General features: G+C 40.6%; 1 protein-coding gene across 3 annotated transcripts in view; it reads left to right on the top strand.

Moving 5' to 3' along the window:
- The window catches only part of rbm19 (RNA binding motif protein 19), a 292,795-nt gene that overhangs the window by 72,598 nt on the left and 202,653 nt on the right, over positions 1–17,544 (top strand). For 2 of the 3 annotated variants that reach the window (XR_015072332.1, XM_085961763.1), the window contains exons 18-21: positions 6,216–6,276; positions 6,955–7,034; positions 8,952–9,007; positions 15,204–15,317. Coding sequence is in view for 2 of the 3 variants with exons in the window: in XM_085961763.1 (XP_085817889.1) it covers positions 6,216–6,276; positions 6,955–7,034; positions 8,952–9,007; positions 15,204–15,317 (311 nt within the window). In the remaining variant the exon portion in view is untranslated. Of the gene's footprint in view, positions 1–6,215; positions 6,277–6,954; positions 7,035–7,197; positions 7,286–8,951; positions 9,008–15,203; positions 15,318–17,544 lie in introns of those variants that run through there. The other variant, XM_085961764.1, reaches the window with a different exon arrangement.

The following is a 17,544-nucleotide window of genomic DNA, read 5'->3' as shown; positions in this document are numbered from 1 at the left end:
GACAACTGAGAGAGGTGTTGGAGAAGGATGGTGTTCAACCGTGTCGAAGGGTGCAGACAGGTCGAGAAGGATGAGGAGGGATAATTTATCACCATCACAGTCACATAGGATGTCATTTGTGACTTTGAAAGGGGCTGTTTCATTGTTGTGGCAGGGTGGAAACTTGATTGGAGAGGTTCACCCATGGAGTTGCTGGAAAGGTGGGTATGGATTTGGGAAGCGAAAACATATTCAAGGACTTGAGAGGAAAGGGAGGTTGGAAATGTGGCGGTAGTTTGCAAAGACAGAGGGGTCAAGGGTGTTTTTTTTAAAACTAAATGAATACAAGAATGCTGGTTAATGGTACTTTTACAAATATAAAAAAAAGGTACTTTTACATACACACAAGCCCTATAACCACAACACCTTCACTGCTGCCTGTTTAAGAAAAACAATGAGAAAAAATATGGGCTGGAATTTCCTTGATCTGATTTACATTTTTCAGTCTAAGTGGCTGCTGCAAGAAAACTGGGGTAAATCCAGGAAATTTACAATTGACTTGACTGGTAGGTGGAGCTATGATCGATTTTGCATAGCTTCGGTAAAGGAATTGGCCACGGTCCGAGGAAATTAAAGCGCCACGTAAATCACAGCGTAACTCACTTATGTCATAATTTCCTGGGACTTTTACAGTGTAAAATGACCCAATGCTGTAGAAGCGCCATTCCATTCTAATGGCGCAAGACTCCTGGAAACTCTGGGCCAATGTTGAAGTCCAACGTGCTAGTGATACTACCTGAATAAGGTAGCATTGATAATGCATGGCATCTGCAGTATTAAAAACAGCTGGTGCAAAGCCGTTGAGAGAAAGATAAAGCAAACTCTGGTTTGCTGTGCCGCCATTCACATTTTAACTTTCATTCATTTAATAATCTCTCTGGCCAATATACTTGCTATTTTATTTCTTCCTTTAACCCTTCCTCTCCCTCTTACTAATTTCTCAAATTCCTGTGACTTTTGTCTTCCTGTAGAAGTATTGCCCAATTGTCTGTCCCAAACAGCTATTCCCTTTTGTTAAACTGAGTCTTGAAAATCATGTCTAAAGATCTTTTGTAATGTAAATTCTATGACTTGCCCTGGTCTCGGCCACCCTGCCTACATCATGTCTTAATACACTTGCGAATCTCGTCAGTGTAGCCCTTTACTTCTTGTCTTAGTTTATACAGGGCCGTATTTTCTGATCGGAGGCCTCGGTCTTGCAGAGGCCTCCGATCTGGAAAAATCTACGAACTTACCTGAGGGCTCCCGAGACGCCTACACTTCCGATCCTAGGCCTCTCCAAACTCCAATTGCGCAGGGCCCATGTATCCCAGAGGCGCAGGCAGTTCGCAAGCGTCCCTGGGATCACGTGGGCCATGGGGAGCCAATAGAAGAAGGGAATCTCCCTTCATACACTTGACTGATAGACTTGTCAAATATATGAATGGAGATCACCCCAAAAACATAGTAAAACTTTAAATACATTTTAAAAAGGTGTTTTTTTTAATGAGTTGAAATTACAATAAATTTAATATTAAACAAAATTTTATATTTTTTGAAAAAAGTAATGAGTTTTTTACGGGGCTAAAAATAAACTTACCTTTTTTAAAGTATTTTTATTAAATGATAAATGAGTGAAATAATTTTTTTTTTTAACTTTTTTTTCAACTCTTATCCTGGTAAAAGCAGGCCTTATGCCTGCTTTTACCAGGCATAAGAATTCTAAGGGTTTTCTGCAGGCGAAGGGTCTCCAGAAAGTGGAACTACCAACCCGCAGAGGCCCTTCTCCAGGGCAGGCATCCGATCTGTCGAGCATTCTTGACAGATCGGAAGTGCCGGTTTTCAGGGCATGCCTGAAACCGGCATTTCCGATGTCCCTACGGGTGCTTACACACCGCATACACACAGCGCGTAGGCATCGGAATATCCACCCCATTATCTTTAATTATTTTCATTATTGTAAATCATAATTTTGCCACATATGTTTGACTTTTATTTCTCTCTTGTATATTATATATACAAATTTCCAAAAATAAGTTCTAAAAGAAAAATCTCACTGGCAACTGGATGCCAGTGAGTAGAGCTTTGTGTATTTGTTTGAATGCACAAAGCTCTGCCATTCCCAGTTTTACAACAGTATGCATGGTCAATATAAACACATCTTCATGAAAATGGAATTGATAACTGTTCCATGAAATTTAAAATCAGCATTAATGAAATTTGCAAACAAGAAAGCTTTTTTACAATCTCTGTATAATTGACTTAAATATTTATGTTCCCAAAGCATTCTTAAGTTTCCTTTTTAAGTTTTTCTGAAGAAAGGTGTTTTAAATAGTAGTATGTGTTTGTGGTGGAATCTTCTTAAAAGTGACTTGTTTCCCACTACCCCATCTTGGGCACTCTGTGGCACAGTGTAACAATTCTTTCCTCTCATCGGTGGGATCAGCTTCTGGATCTAGTCCAAACTGCTAGATAAAAGTCACTCTTTGCTGACTGTAAGGGTGCTAATTGAAATTAATTTAGGACACTTTCACCGAGTCCACAGCTCAGAATTGTCAGTGTCATTGGAAAGGTCAGCAAAATGAAAATGTTACTGCTGTATGTGCTCTTTTGTGGTTTTAGTTGAGGTCCACTGTTTGGACTGTGTGGGAGAACTTGCTTTTGTTTGATACAATGATTGTGTTCAAAAAGGCGGGAGGTTCCTGCATGTTCTGAACGTAGGAGCAGGAGTAGGCCATTTAGACCCTCCAAGTTTGTTCTGCCATTCAATGAGTTCCTGGCTGATCTGTGACTTAACTCCATATACCCAACTTTGCCCCATATCCCTTTTTCAATCACCAAAATGAATCAATCCTCATATAGAGTAAAATGTACCTTGGTAGAAATGAGAAATGGATCAATAGAATAAGTAAGAGCTGCAAAAGGCAACAAAGAACTAGATGCAGCAAGAAAGAAACAATGATGGAGAATTAAACACATTGGCCGTATATTCTGATCCCTACAGGTGTGTACACACCGTAAGGACATCGGAAATGTCAGTTTCAGGCATGCCGAGGGCATGCGCTGACAACCGGCATTTCTGATCTGTCAAGTATACTCTTGACAGACCAGACGCCTGCCCTAGAGAAGGGCCTCGGACGATTTGGCCATTCAAAATGGGGACACATGGGTAAACCACTTTGAAAAATTATACCAGAAAAACACACTAAGACCAGAGCAACACCAAATATGCAAAAAACTGGAAAAGCTAGAAATGGCCATAAAAGATAACCAAAACCCGCTAGACGCCATAATAACAGAAAAAGAACTTCCTGAAAAACTCAAGGACTTGCGACCAGGAAAAGCCTGCGGGACAGACGGCATACTAAACGAGATGATTAAACACACAGACAACAAAATGAAACTGGCTATCCTAAAACTCTTCAACTTGGTTCTGAGTGTCGGTTATTTCCCTGATATCTGGAACAAAGGACTCATAACGCCCATATACAAAAGCGGGGACAAAATCGACCCAAACAACTATCGAGGCATCTGTGTAAACCGTAACCTGGGGAAGGTATTCTGTAGCATCATAAACAAAAGACTTATAAACTTCCTTGAGGAGCACAATGTCTTGAGTAAAAGCCAAATTGGATTCCTGCCAAACTATAGAACATCCGATCATATCTTCACCCTACAGACCCTAATTGACAAACACGTTCACCATAACAAAAGCAAAATTACGCATGCTTTGTAGATTTCCAGAAGGCTTTCGACTCCATCTGGCATGACGGTTTATTCCTGAAACTGATCGAAAGCGGGGTAGGAGGGAAAACATATGATGTAATTAAATCAATGTATACAAACAACAAATGTGCTGTTAAAATTGGAGACAAACAAACAAAATACTTCCCACAGGGGCGGGGGGTGACGCAGGGCTCGCCAATCTCACCGACACTCTTTAATATTTACATAAATGGATTGGCAAAACTACTTGAACAATCTACAGCACCCGGCCTCACCCTATATGAATCCAAGGTTAAATTCCTCCTCTATGCAGACGACCTGGTTCTGCTGTCACCAACTAAAGAGGGTCTACAGCAGAACCTGGACCTGCTGGAGTCGTACTGCCAGACTTGGGCCCTGACAATAAATCCCCAAAAAACCAAAGTCCTTGTGTTCCAGCAAAGATCCAAACATCAGGGACCCAAAATAAATTTCACAGTAGGAACAACCAAAATTGAACAAACCACTCACTACACATACTTGGGCTTAAAAATCAGTTCTACGGGAAACTTCAAACTGGCTGTGAATGAACTGAAAGAGAAAGCAAGAAGGGCTTTCTATGCCATCAAAAAATCAATCCAAATAGAAATCCCAATTAGCATTTGGCTCAAAATTTTCAAATCAGTAATTGAACCAATTGCACTCTATGGCAGTGAGGTATGGGGACCGCTAACTCAACAAGAATTCGCAAAATGGGACAAACACCCAATTGAGATCCTACATGCAGAATTCTGTAAAAGTATCCTCCGGACTCAAAGGAAAACAGTAAACAATGCATGCAGGGCGGAACTAGGCCAATATCCATTAATAATCACTATCCAAAAAAGAGCCACCAAATTTTGGAATCACCTACAAATGAGCAACCCCCAATGCTATCACTACGATGCCCTGAAATGCCAAGAGCTGACCATAAAGAAGAATACCCTCAGTCAACTAGTCCTGGGACTCAGTGAAGTAACTACTAACAATACTAACAATAACCAGCCCCAGGACAGTGACAGGGTAACACAAAGAATTCGACCCAACACAATCGTTGCTAAGCAAAAGGAAAAATATCTGACATATTGGGCAGAAACAACAAAAACCCAAAGCAAACTCAATTGCTACTTGGCCCTAAACAGACAATACAACATAGCTGATTACCTGACCATGGTAAAGGATAACAAACTGAGAAGAACCTTGACAAGGTACAGACTTAGCGAACATAGCCTAGCGATCGAAAAAGGCAGACACAGGCAGACCAGGCTGCCAAGAGAAGACAGGATATGCTCTCACTGCAGTCAGGGAGTAGTGGAGACAGAGATGCACTTCCTCACAGCCTGTGGAAAATATCAGGACATCAGGGAGAATTTCTACCAAAAATTCTCACAAATATGCCCTGAATTCAGAAATCTGAATGACAACCAAAAACTCCCATTCCTACTGGGAGAGGAGAGAAGCTGTGTAACACTGGCGGCACACTATGTTACAGCTTGCCATGAACAGAGGGACAACCAGTAAACTAAGAAAAGAATATATATAAACAATGCGAATGTATATTTATACACTCAGGGATATACCTGTTTATACACTGTATGAATAGAACTGCGTTTATGTGCTCAACCATAAATGTATTTTGATGCTTTGGCAACATAAGATGTAACTTATCATGCCAATAAAGCGATTTGAATTGTGAATTGGGTTGGGGTGTGGGGGGGGGTTGGGGGGGTGGGGGGGGGGGTAGTTCCGCTTTCTGGAGAACCTCCGCCTGCAGAAAACCCGTAGAAATCTTACGCCTGGTAAAAGCAGGCCTAACTGCTTTTACCAGCATAAGAGTTGAAAAAAGTAAAAAAACTTACTTTTTTTTCAAAAATTTAAATTATTGTTTAAAATATTTAATTTATTGTAATTTCAACTCATTTTAAAAATGTGATTTAAAAAAAATTATTTAATGTTTTACTATGTTTTTGGGGTGATCTCCATTCATATATTTGATAGGTCTATCTGTCAAGTGTATGAAGGGAGATTCCCTTCTCCTATTGGCTCCCCATGGCCCACGTGATCCCAGGGACGCTTGCGAACTGCATGCGCTTGTGGGATACTTGGGCCCTGCGCATTTCCAGTTGGAGAGGCCCAGGAACGGAAGTGGCCGGACCTCAGGAGCCCTCTGGTAAGTCTAGATTTTTTTCAGATTGGAGGCCTTCGCACGCAGGAAGCCTCCGATTGGAAAATATGGGCCATTGACGTTGATTGCTTTGGCAGATTGTTTTGCTTTTAGCTCACTGAAGCTGAAAAATTGCCTCAGCTTATAGCTGAGAATACATTTCCAGTCGTATAGTAAGCTTGTTTATGTGTGTTTGCATCTGTCGAGCTTTTTTCAAATTCTCTAAATTTTATAACAATTTTATAATTTTAATTGGTGTTCTTCATTGTTCAATCTGTTTCCTTTGTAGGCATTTAGCAAGTGCGGATCATTGAAAAGTTGCAGTATTTCGAAGAAGAAGGACAAGACAGGTGAAAAGTTCTTGTGTATTTCACTTTTCAGTGTATTAACTTGCTCTCAAATAATTTCAGAGTTTGAGGACTAAATATTTATTTCTAATGATGTGTATGATCTAGAATTTGTCTAGGTGGTTTCATGAAATGCTTATGACCTCTTTAATATGAATTGAGGATATCCCATGCCAAATACTAGAATTTTTTTTATAATTTCAATGAGGAAGGTTGCTTTACTCAAAGTGCCAATGATGTGTTTAGAAAGTATTTGTCATGGTGGGATAAAAATTATATTCTACAGTTATTTATGTGATAAAAGCATGGATTAAAAATACTTTTGGTTCTAGTTATAGAATGACAGAATTAGTGAAAACTAGCTTCATGTCCCCATACTGCTTGAAAAGCCCATAAATTTAGATTCAATATTACATATGTATGTATATCTGTTGAACTTCATTTTTATTTGAGTTGTGCATGGGAATTATTTTTCCTATAATCTCTTGTGTGGCAGTATGTTTGTGACTGGTAGCTGAGAAGGGCTTTGGATTGCTCCAAGTGGTCTCAGTTATACACACATGGAACCCTGGATGATGTAAATGATGAACAACTATGTGGCAAATTGGTAACCTCTGGTTGTTAATAAACCCCTTGAACTGTTGGGCGGCATTTGAATTTCTGATGCTTTTTGTTTTACAGGTTCTCTTTTGTCAATGGGATATGGTTTTGTGGAATATGCAAAGCCAGAGTATGCCAACAAAGCACTGAAACTGCTGCAGGTAACCAGGCTTGTATTGTATTTGTGGAACAGTATTTTGGGTATCTCCCTTATTTAATGTGCTTCAGGTTATAGAGAATGTATTTTAAAATTGTTTTTGTCACAATAGAAAATGGTTCAGATTTTGAAGTTCTGTTTTAAAATAGTGCACTTGTTAATTCCAGCCTTGCTGGCTCCAGTTCTTACTGAAGGATCTGGAGTTGTGAGATGGCACTGCTGGCTAAAGTGTGTCATTTGTAAACGAAAGCACAGGTGAGAATTACTAAACTATGCTGTTAAAAACAAATGATAAACCTGTGTCAAGCTGTGATAGTTTAATAATGTATAGTAGTTCACTGTTATGTATTTGTACAGCTGGTGAAGGTCCACATTAGTGGAAGAAATTATGCTGAATCACCATGCATTGCATAAGAGCAAATACTCAACTGGTAACTGAAATATTACACACATGCCTGGATTGAGAGAGACATTTGCAAGTTATAAGTGACATGCGTTTAGGGGGGTGAAATTTGGCTTCTTTGCACCTGCCGTTAGCGCCTCCGGGGGGCGCTAACGGGGCGCAAAAGGCTTATTACCCGTCATCGCCCTGCCGTGGCCCCTTACCACCCTGCGGCAGAAATTCGGCTGCACCCCGCGAGGCTGCCATGGGCAATATCAGCGCCTGCCTCACAGATCGGGAACCGGGCCGACCTCCGCTCGTGGGGAGGTGCGACTGCGACCCGTGCCGCCATTTCTTTCTTTTGGCCGACCTCTAGGTCGGCCCTTGGCGTGGTCCGTGGCCAGCATTGCACAGCCTGGCACTGCGTCTCGGTGCCGGGCTGCAGCCACGGCACCACGCCACCCTGGTGGCCTAGTGTGGGCCATTGGAGGCCCTGCAGAGCTCGCAACGTCCCTCCCCTTTTATGGAAGGGGAGAAACGGTAAAACGTGTCCCTGCAGAGCTCGCAACGTCCCTCCCCTTTTGTGGAAGGGGAGGAACGGTAAAACGTGTCAGCGCTACGTGGAGCGGCCGCCTAACGCCTCGGCGTTCGAGAGCTTTGCGCCCCCGACACCACCCCGAGAGGAAGTGGAGTGCCCGAGATAGCGCCCCACTTCCTCTCCAGGGCGGTAAGCCGAATTAGCGGCCGGGGCGGTACTTCCACGCCGGGCACTAAATGTCCGGCGCTAATTTGGTTACGCCCCCAAATGGGGCGTAACCGGATTTTGCACCCTAGGTCTTTTCCACAAGTGGGATAAGAATGGCACTTCATAGTTATCTGAAATGTTCTATTTGTGCCACAAGTTAACCGTTCAAATAGTTTTTAATTTTACTAGGGACTTTTAAACATGTAGGACCTTGCAATATTCGTATCATTACATACAGCTGAAATATAAATCTAGCATTCAGTCTTGAGCCTTAATCAATATTCAACCTTATAGTTGTTTATTTGTGTGAATGAAACACATGTTTCCATTCAGGTGGAAGGTTATTTTCAAAATTTCTCAATTTTTTTTAGCCCTTCGACTGCCAGTGACTCAAAGTATTCTTATCTCCCTACATGACCAATGTTTAAGTTTGCAGCTCATGCACTCTGGCACTGAAACAAATCATGTATGCAAGAAGGCCGGTTTTTGCTGTATATAAACATGCCGGGTACTGAGGAGGCTCTACTGAACTAATATATTCATCGGAGCCTGACTGCTAGCATACAATAAACTAGCCTGTGGCACTGTAAGGCTTAATGGTGTTTCTGGGCAGTACTTTAAATTTGAAAAACTTTCATTGTCCCTTTTATCTTCTCCAGGTATTGTGATCTGCCAATTTTTAAAATTTTAGTGTAAGATTTTCACTACAGTTCTCACTGTTTAAATATAATTTACTTTTTCTTTATTTCACACTAATATTTACGACATTTACCTGGATATTTTTGAAACCCTAGCACTGTATGGTGGATGATCATCAACTGGAGCTGAAGATATCAGACAGAGCTACAAAGTAAGTATTTTGACTTTATTTAAATTTATTCTATTAAATTGATTGAATGGATCTGCTTATTTGGAGCCCTGACCCAAATATCAAGTGTATGATGATACAGCTTGACTCTAAGGTCTTCGGGTTATAAATGAGGAATTATGTGCTTTTGCAGTTATGTGGCAAAAGTTATGTTGCATGAACTGGTTTATGCTGCAGTTTTAAGATTTTTGTTAAAACCAGGAAAGAACTTGATGGATGCCATTCAATGTGTTAGATGTCTACACAAGATACATTATAGCGTTCAGGTGGCTTGTGGTGGAAAGGTTTCTTTTCAAAACTGATGTGTATAAGGCGAAGAATGGAATGAGTAAATGAAAGAGTTTTAACATTCTTGTTTAACTTTCACTGGGACTCATTCAGAAGTAGGCTTGCATTGCTAATGCATTGTGAAAATGTATATATTGGAAATAGACACTTTGCAATAAGAACTGTCTCTTGAATTCTCTTTTTACCTTTTATTTTAAAAATCTTGATTTTTTTTATCGATCCATTATTGTCTCATTATAGTAGACACGATGGCACAGATTTTTCTGCAACAGCAAGATGGGCGATGTAGATTGCGCCGTTGATGGCTTATTCCATATTTTGCTTCCTTCCTAATTAAAATACACCAGTGAGCATAGCAGTGAATCGGAAGCGGCTCAGCCAACAGCCATTGAATGACTGTCACAGGCTGTCAGGGCCGCTTTGGTCAAAGATTGATCATTGTTGTTTCAATCACTGTGCAATTTCTGTTTTTTGTTCATTACACTTGAATTACCCTCACCATTTAGCATTTACCCATGGAACCTTGATGATGCTGAAATCAGTTTTACCGCATATTTTAAAAGCAGAGTTTGATCATCCTGCAAATTTTGTTTAGAATTGAAGAATAAAGCAACTTTGTGAAAATTAGTTTTAAAAATGCATTTAAAGCTGCTCACTGAGTAAAACCAGCAGGGCATCCACCGAACCTGAGGGGGGAGCACTGACTGGGAGATTTAAACATACCTGAAAGGAGACCATTTTACGCCCATTAGCAGAATGGGACTTATTGGGAGGCAGGCTGATTAATACAATCGGCAAATCTAACAGCAAAAGCACTAATACACTTCTCACAGGTACCAGTCCTTACATTCGTGTTTGCTCTGATAATTAAATCAATATAAAATTACCTGAGCGCCATGGAACAAGTGTGAAGAATCAGCTGGTCCGCTGAATCTGACCACACTAAACCCACAACAGTGACTCTGCCGTGTAATGCACCTCATTGTCTTTCAAATGAGATTCATTTTATTATCATACTTTAGTATTCATCAATTTCTTGGAAATTTGTAATCAATTGGAGTTTACTTTTGTTGAAATTTTCTTCTTGTGCCGTGGGCAGTGTAAAAGATTCAGACAGTTAAGTCTACGGGCTATGTTAATGCAGAATGGTCCACATTCTAATGTGACTTGACCTGCACTTTCAGTTCTAACACAGCCCCAGTATCCACCTCTTAATTTCCCTGATGCTTGTAACTCAAAGTAGTATTTATTGGGTTTGTGCATTGGCAGTTAAAAACACTTTTAAAATTGCTGTTAAATGAATCTGCTCCACGCTCCCATTTAAGCACAACTCACGTTTTCTGGATATGAGATTAGAAACATAGAAACATAGAAGATAGGAGCAGGAGTAGGCCATTCGGCCCTTCGAGCCTGCTCCGCCATTCAATGAGATCATGGCTGATCATCCAAATTCAGTACCCTGTCCCTGCCTTCTCCCTATATCCCTTGATCCCTTTAGCCTCAAGAAATATATCCAACTCTTTCTTGAATATATTTAATGAACTGGCCTCCACCGCCCTCTGTGGCAGAGAATTTCACAGGTTCACCACTCTCTGGGTGAAGAAATTCCTCCTCATTTCAGTCCTAAATGGCTTACCCTTTATCCTTAGATTATGACCCCTGGTTCTGGACTCCCCGGCCATCCGAAACATCCTTCCTGCATCTAGTCTGTCGAGACCTGACAGAATTTTATAGGTTTCGATGAGATCCCCTCTCAATCTCTAAACTCCAGTGAGTGTAAGCCCAATCGACACAATCTCTCCTCATACGTCATTCCTGCCATCCCAAGTATCAGCCTGGTGAATCTTCGCTGCACTCCCTCCATGGCAAGAATGTCCTTCCTCAGGTAAGGTGACCAAAATGCACACAATACTCAAGGTGCAGTCTCACCAAGGCCCTGTACAACTGTAGCAAGACATCCTTGTTCCTGTACTCGAACCCTCTTGTTACGAAGGCCAACATACCATTTGCCTTCTTAACCGCCTGCTGCACCTGCATGCTTACCTTCAGCGACTGGTGCACAAGGACACCCAGGTCTCTTTGCACTTCCCCTTCTCCCAATCTAATGCCATTCAAATAATAATCTGCCTTCCTGTTTTTACCACCAAAGTGGATAACCTCACATTTATCCACATTATAGTGCATTTGCCATGTTTCTGCCCAATCACCCAACCTGTCCAAATCGTACTGGAGTTTCCCGACATCCTCCTCGCAGCTTACCCTCCCACCCAGCTTTGTGTCGTCTGCAAATTTGGAGATATTACATCCAATTCCCTCGTCCAGATCATTAATATATATTGTGAAGAGCTGGGGTCCTAGGACCGATCCTTGCGGTACCCCACTAGTCACTGCCTGCCACTCGGAAAACGACCCGTTTATTCCAACTCTTTGCTTTCTGTCCGCCAACCAGTTCTCTATCCAAGTCAATACCTTGCCCCCAATCCCATATGCCTTAATTTTGCACGCTAATCTCTTACGTGGGACCTTATCGAAAGCCTTCTGAAAGTCCAAATACACCACATCCACTGGTTCTCCCTTATCTATTTTACTAGTTACATCCTCAAAAAATTCCAGTAGATTAGTCAAGCATGATTTACCTTTTGTAAATCCATGTTGACTTTGTCCAATCCTGTCACTGCTTTCCAAGTGCTCTGCTATTTCATCTTTTTAATAGACTCTAGCATTTTCCCCACTACCGATGTCCGGCTTACCGGTCTATAATTCCCCACTTTTTCTCTACCACCTTTTTTGAATAGTGGGATAACATTAGCTACCCTCCAATCCATGGGTACCGTTCCAGAGTCTATCGAGTTCTGGAAGATGACCAGTAATGCATCTACTATCCCTAGGGCCACTTCCTTAAGTACCCTGGGATGTAGACCATCAGGCTCTGGGGATTTATCGGCCTTCAGTCCCATCAATTTTCCTAACACCATTTCGCTACAAAAACTGATTTCTTTCAGTTCCTCCCTTTCATCAGACCCTATGTTCCCCGGCATCTCTGGGAGGTTATTTGTGTCCTCCTTTGTGAAGACAGAACCAAAGTATGTATTTAGTTGGTCAGCCATTTCCTTGTTTCCCATTATAAATTCCCCTGATTCTGACTGTAAGGGACCTACGCTTGACTTCACCAATCTTTTTCTCTTCGCATATCTATAAAAGCTTTTACAGTCAGTTTTTATGTTCCCTGCTAGCTTACTCTCATTCTATTTTCCCTTTCTTAATGAATCCCTTTGTCCTCCTTTGTTGACTCTTAAACTGCTCCCAATCCTCAGGATTATTGCTTTTTCTAGCCAATTTATATGTCCTCTCCTTGGATCTTATGCTATCCCTAATTTCCCTTGTTAGCCACGGTTGAGTCACCTTTTTTGGTTTATTTTTATGCCAAACTGGGATGAACAAATTCAGTAGCTCATCCATTCGGTCTTTGAATGTTTGCCATTGCCTATCCACCGTCAACCCTTTGAGTGCCATTCCCCAATCAATCCTACCCAACTCGCTCCTCAGACCATCGTAGTTTCCTTTATTTTAATTGAGGACCCTTGTCTCTTAAAATGGGTTTTTCACAAAAACAAATTGTGCTTTTCTAATAACTTTATGACATTGTGCAAAGCCACAGAGTTCTCGATTCCTGTCTTAAGAGCAACGCTAATTCTCGAGGAGGAATTTGCTTTTAACTTTTTTTCCTTCACTGGACATTATTGAAGCTTGATTTCCATCACTGCTAACAAAGCCTCCAACTTTAAAAGGAATAGTTAAAAATGAAGATGAACGATTTGAACAAGACAATAACTTAACATTCTGTTCATAAATTAATACATTGCATGAATGTGACAGATTGATCTACACTGTTCTCTTGTAGATACCATTTAAGAAAACTGTTAAAGCCTTGTTAAAATGATACCAAGCTGAAGATACTAGAGATGAAAAGATAGCTTGTTTGAATTATCAATAAATCTGTTATATTAATGAGTGCTCAAATACACTGGCAATACTTACTCAGTTCATTGCAACAGTATCGACACTTTGGAGGGTCAGATTTGAAATGGGTCGCCATGCATCACCCTGCTATTGCCTAAGCACTACAATTTCCACAAAGACATCAGCAGGGGGATACATTTCTTGATCCTTTCTCAAGACTACGTCATAAATTTACACATTTGTGGGCTGTGTTGTCTCTCCACTTTCGTATGATTAACACATACTAATATTTATGTAACAAAACTTTTTGAAACCCACACTTCCACAGTATTTTGTTTTCTGTTAAAAGTTTCCTTTTTATTAAAGTAATAAAGTTACTGATAGATTTGTAGCTCCAGTTGATTTATGAAACTAACCTAAAATTGACAAAATGAATATGCCAAAAAGATGCAGCCTACATTGCTGCCTCAGGCAGTTTGATCTGTAATGAGGTGATATCGGAATGTCTAACAAGGACGTAGACGTCAGTTTCGAAAACTTAATTAGAATTGCATGCACATTTCTTTCATGGGGCTCTGAGGTTATATAAAACAGACTTTTGAAAGCAAATTGTGGTGCAACAATGGACTGCTACCAGGGGCCCACCAGCATCTTTTTTTTTTACAGGTCTAAGTGGCGATGGCGATAAAAGTAGCGTTAATTCAGGAAATTAGCAATTGATTAAATGGGGATGGAGCTATGATAATTAACTTTTCACAGTGGTGGCGGCAGAGTGGCACTAAAGTTCCAAGAAAGTATGGAGTAGTAATGGCATAAGTCACTTGCATCATAATTTCCTGTAAAATCTCCGATGGAATAATTGCGTAGGGTGCAGGTTTTCAGGAAAATCTGAGCCAATATCACAATGAAATGTTGCTCAAAAGGATTCTTCTCACTTTTGGTGACAATTGTGTTCCTAACAGTGCTGTTACACCATAGGCACATATGCACAGAGCTCTGCTTACCAATGCCCAGATGCTGATTAAATTTTAACGTCAACAAAACCTGACTTCGCTTTGCACCAATTTCTGTTGCACTGCAGCAAGTATAAGACCAAAGTGGCACCTGCTTGAGGTGTTTTCACAACAATTTCTTAAATTCGATTGGATAACTTTGCACCAGAGTTGCATTGCACAGTATTGTGAAACCAGTGATTTCATAGTGCCAAATGTATAGCATAACCAGCCTATAAAGTCAATATTTAGTATTACTGAAAGCTAGTAACTAAAATTGCTGCCTAAGTATTCAAAAAGGAAGTAAATATTCTGAAGATGTATTTTGTATGCACAATTGTTTTAAAGTCACAATTTGCAATTAGGTAACTGACAACTGTACATTTCCCAATTGATACAAAAGCTCTATGCAGCCCAGCAAGCACAAAAACACTTTGTTGGCCCAAGTGGGCAGACTGAGTGCTAGCATTTACACCGTGGTAATAAATCATTGAATCAGACGCTAGCTGGGTTTCTGGTTCCATATATTCATCAACTGTTGAGGAAATTCCAGAAGCAGTTGTTATTTTTAGAATTGGTGACATGAAAGTTAGCAAAATATGTGTAGGGCGGTGGAAACATTTATTTATTTTCCCCCTCATCCAATTTGAGAACAAAATTCACACAAGAAACTAACTGTTTAATAAAGCCACTGATTCAGACTTTACGTCATTTAAACAGATAACTTAATGAGGCATTTGCAAGTCAATACTGACATCTTTCTACATGTGCCAGCTTTGGAAATCACTTCAGATATTTCTTGCCACTGTAGGGGTAACAGCTCTACCAAAATGTTTTTATATCTAGCATTACTGCTCTTGGATTCTCCCTAGTTTTCTACATTGTACTGTCCAATTTTTAGCAGTATTAGAAACATACCAAAATCTTTTTGTATGCAGGTCTGTGAATCCAGCTAGAAAACTCCAAAAAGCAAAGAAACAGAAGGTCTCCAAAATTCTGATTCGAAATATTCCTTTCCAGGCAAAAGTAAAGGAAATCCGCGAGCTTTTCAGGTAAGAAACTATTTTAAAGATTTCTTAATTACTGGTCATCAAGCCAATGTTTTTAATTTCCTACGGCATTGCACATGGTAAGTTGGAGAACATGACCACTGTTGTCTTGTTACTGTTTCTCTTCCTGTCACATTTCTTCTGCTTCTCTACATTATAAGAAGGAAGTAGGAACTTTGATTTATATAGTGCCTTACATGACTCAAGACATCCCAAAGCATTTAACAGCCAACAAAGTACTCCTGAAGTGTAGTAATTGTTGTAATGTAGTAAAAATGCAGAAACCAATGTGTACACAGCAGTGAGTCAATGTGTTTTAGTGATACTGATTGTTAAAAATGTTGCCTCTGCATGCACTTCTATCTGCGCAACTTAACTTTCCGTTGTCACACATTGGTGTCATCTTTTTCCAATTACAAATTCATATATCCACATTTTACCAATGAAACTAATCGCTCTGCACAATCTGGCTACCACAATTAGCTCAATTATTTCTGAAATGTTTTTGATGTACTATTTTTTCTGTAACTTTAAAAAAAACTTTCACGAGAACAGTGGAGGCATGGCAGCAATATCTCTCACACACTCGCACTCACTCACTCACACTCTCTCACACACACTGTGTGTGATCTCCAATGGCTTTGCACACAAAGTCAAGGCTAAGTACAGTAATCAGATCAAGCAGGGTTACAGGATGGGGAGATAATTGGACCAAAGTGGGGGAGGAATTGAGAGAGGTTGAGGAGAGGATGTGGTGGAAATGAGGGTGAGGGGGAGTAGGTCACAGGGAGAGAGGAGAGGACAAAAGAGGGCGGGGTCAGGAAAGGGAGGAGTAGAAGAGTCTGCTTAGAGTGAGACAGGAAGAGAGCAATAGGGAAACATTTTCTAGGAGGATTGGTCCCAGTTGAGTGGGATTGGGGTTGAGATAGCAGGAGGTAGGTCTCATGGACAAAATGAGCTTGGAGAGGGCATGAGGGGAGATTGGCGAGAAGCTAGAGAAATAATCTGGTTCAAGGCTAGGACAAGGTTGGGGGGCTTGGGGAAGTTTAGCTTGATGGATAAGGGGGGAATTGGGGTGCAGATGGAGTCAATCTTAGTAGCAAACAAGCCAATGAGCTTTTTGTAATTTTTGAAGGTGAAGGCAGTGGGGGCAGGCGAGAGAGGTTTAAAGAGATGGATGGTAGTAGAGAAAAGCTGAGGGTTATCTTTGTATTCCAGGGTGATCCTGAAGTAGATAGTTTTGGTAGAAGAGATTGAGGCTCCATCGTACTAGATGTGGTCCAGCCAACTTAGAGGAGTTTGTGGCTGAGAGCAAGAGGAGTTTGTGGCTGAGAGCATGAGTGTATCAGCCATCTATTATGCATATATTGCATAGAGCACAAAGAGAAAAGCACAGTGGACATTACTCTCAGGAGGTACTACAATGGGTCTAATGCAGTTGAATAAGCTAGGGTATAAGAAAGGTACAATACATGGGGAGGATCAGGCTCACTAGGGAGGTTGTCATTATATGCAAGCAGGTCCATGGAGACCTGCAGCGATAGTCAAACAACTGCAATACACTACCATTGGCAGTGAAGTTCACCATTGTGCTCAACTTTTATGCCACAAGACCTTCCATGCACCACAAGATACAAGGAGTCAATATTTTTTTGCCTTTTTGGGCAACTGAATTTATTTTCAAAACATTTGGGAGCTGTCCTTCGCCACCAAAAATCCACTCGCAAATTTCCCCATAACAGAACTTAGTCGTCTGTCCGCAGCCTTGTTGCTAAATTGGACTATTCATTGCTACTGAGCACAGATATGTAATTTTATTAATATATTACCCCCTCCACAGTAGAATTAACAAACTTTCCAACATTTATACCGATTATAAGTGGCTTGGTAGCTGCTGAGGAAGTGCTGAAAGATCATTATGTAGTTGCTTTTTTCTTTGTTACACTTAAGTGCAATACTGGAGAATGGAATTTTGTTATCAAAACACTGCATTGCTGCAATTACGTTAGTGAATGGTAAAGTATGAAGAAAAATGTATTCATTTTTTTTGGGGGGGGTGGGGGGGGGGAGGAATCTTGTCCAAGAATTTTAATGCTTATGATTTTATAAATGGAGCTGATTGCTTGATGTCCACTAGACTCTATAATGTGAATTAAGAGCAAGATGTCATGTAGTCGAGATTAAATCTCCATTTAATAATGTATCATTTTGCAATGAAGTTAGGACGAGA

The sequence above is a fragment of the Somniosus microcephalus genome, chromosome 19, assembly GCF_052327205.1.
Source record: "Somniosus microcephalus isolate GS21.2 chromosome 19, FLI_Smic_1.0, whole genome shotgun sequence".
NCBI classification, from domain to species: domain Eukaryota; kingdom Metazoa; phylum Chordata; class Chondrichthyes; order Squaliformes; family Somniosidae; genus Somniosus; species Somniosus microcephalus.
Note: the sequence above shows the minus strand (reverse complement) of the source record. Positions and strands in the feature narration are given on the sequence as shown.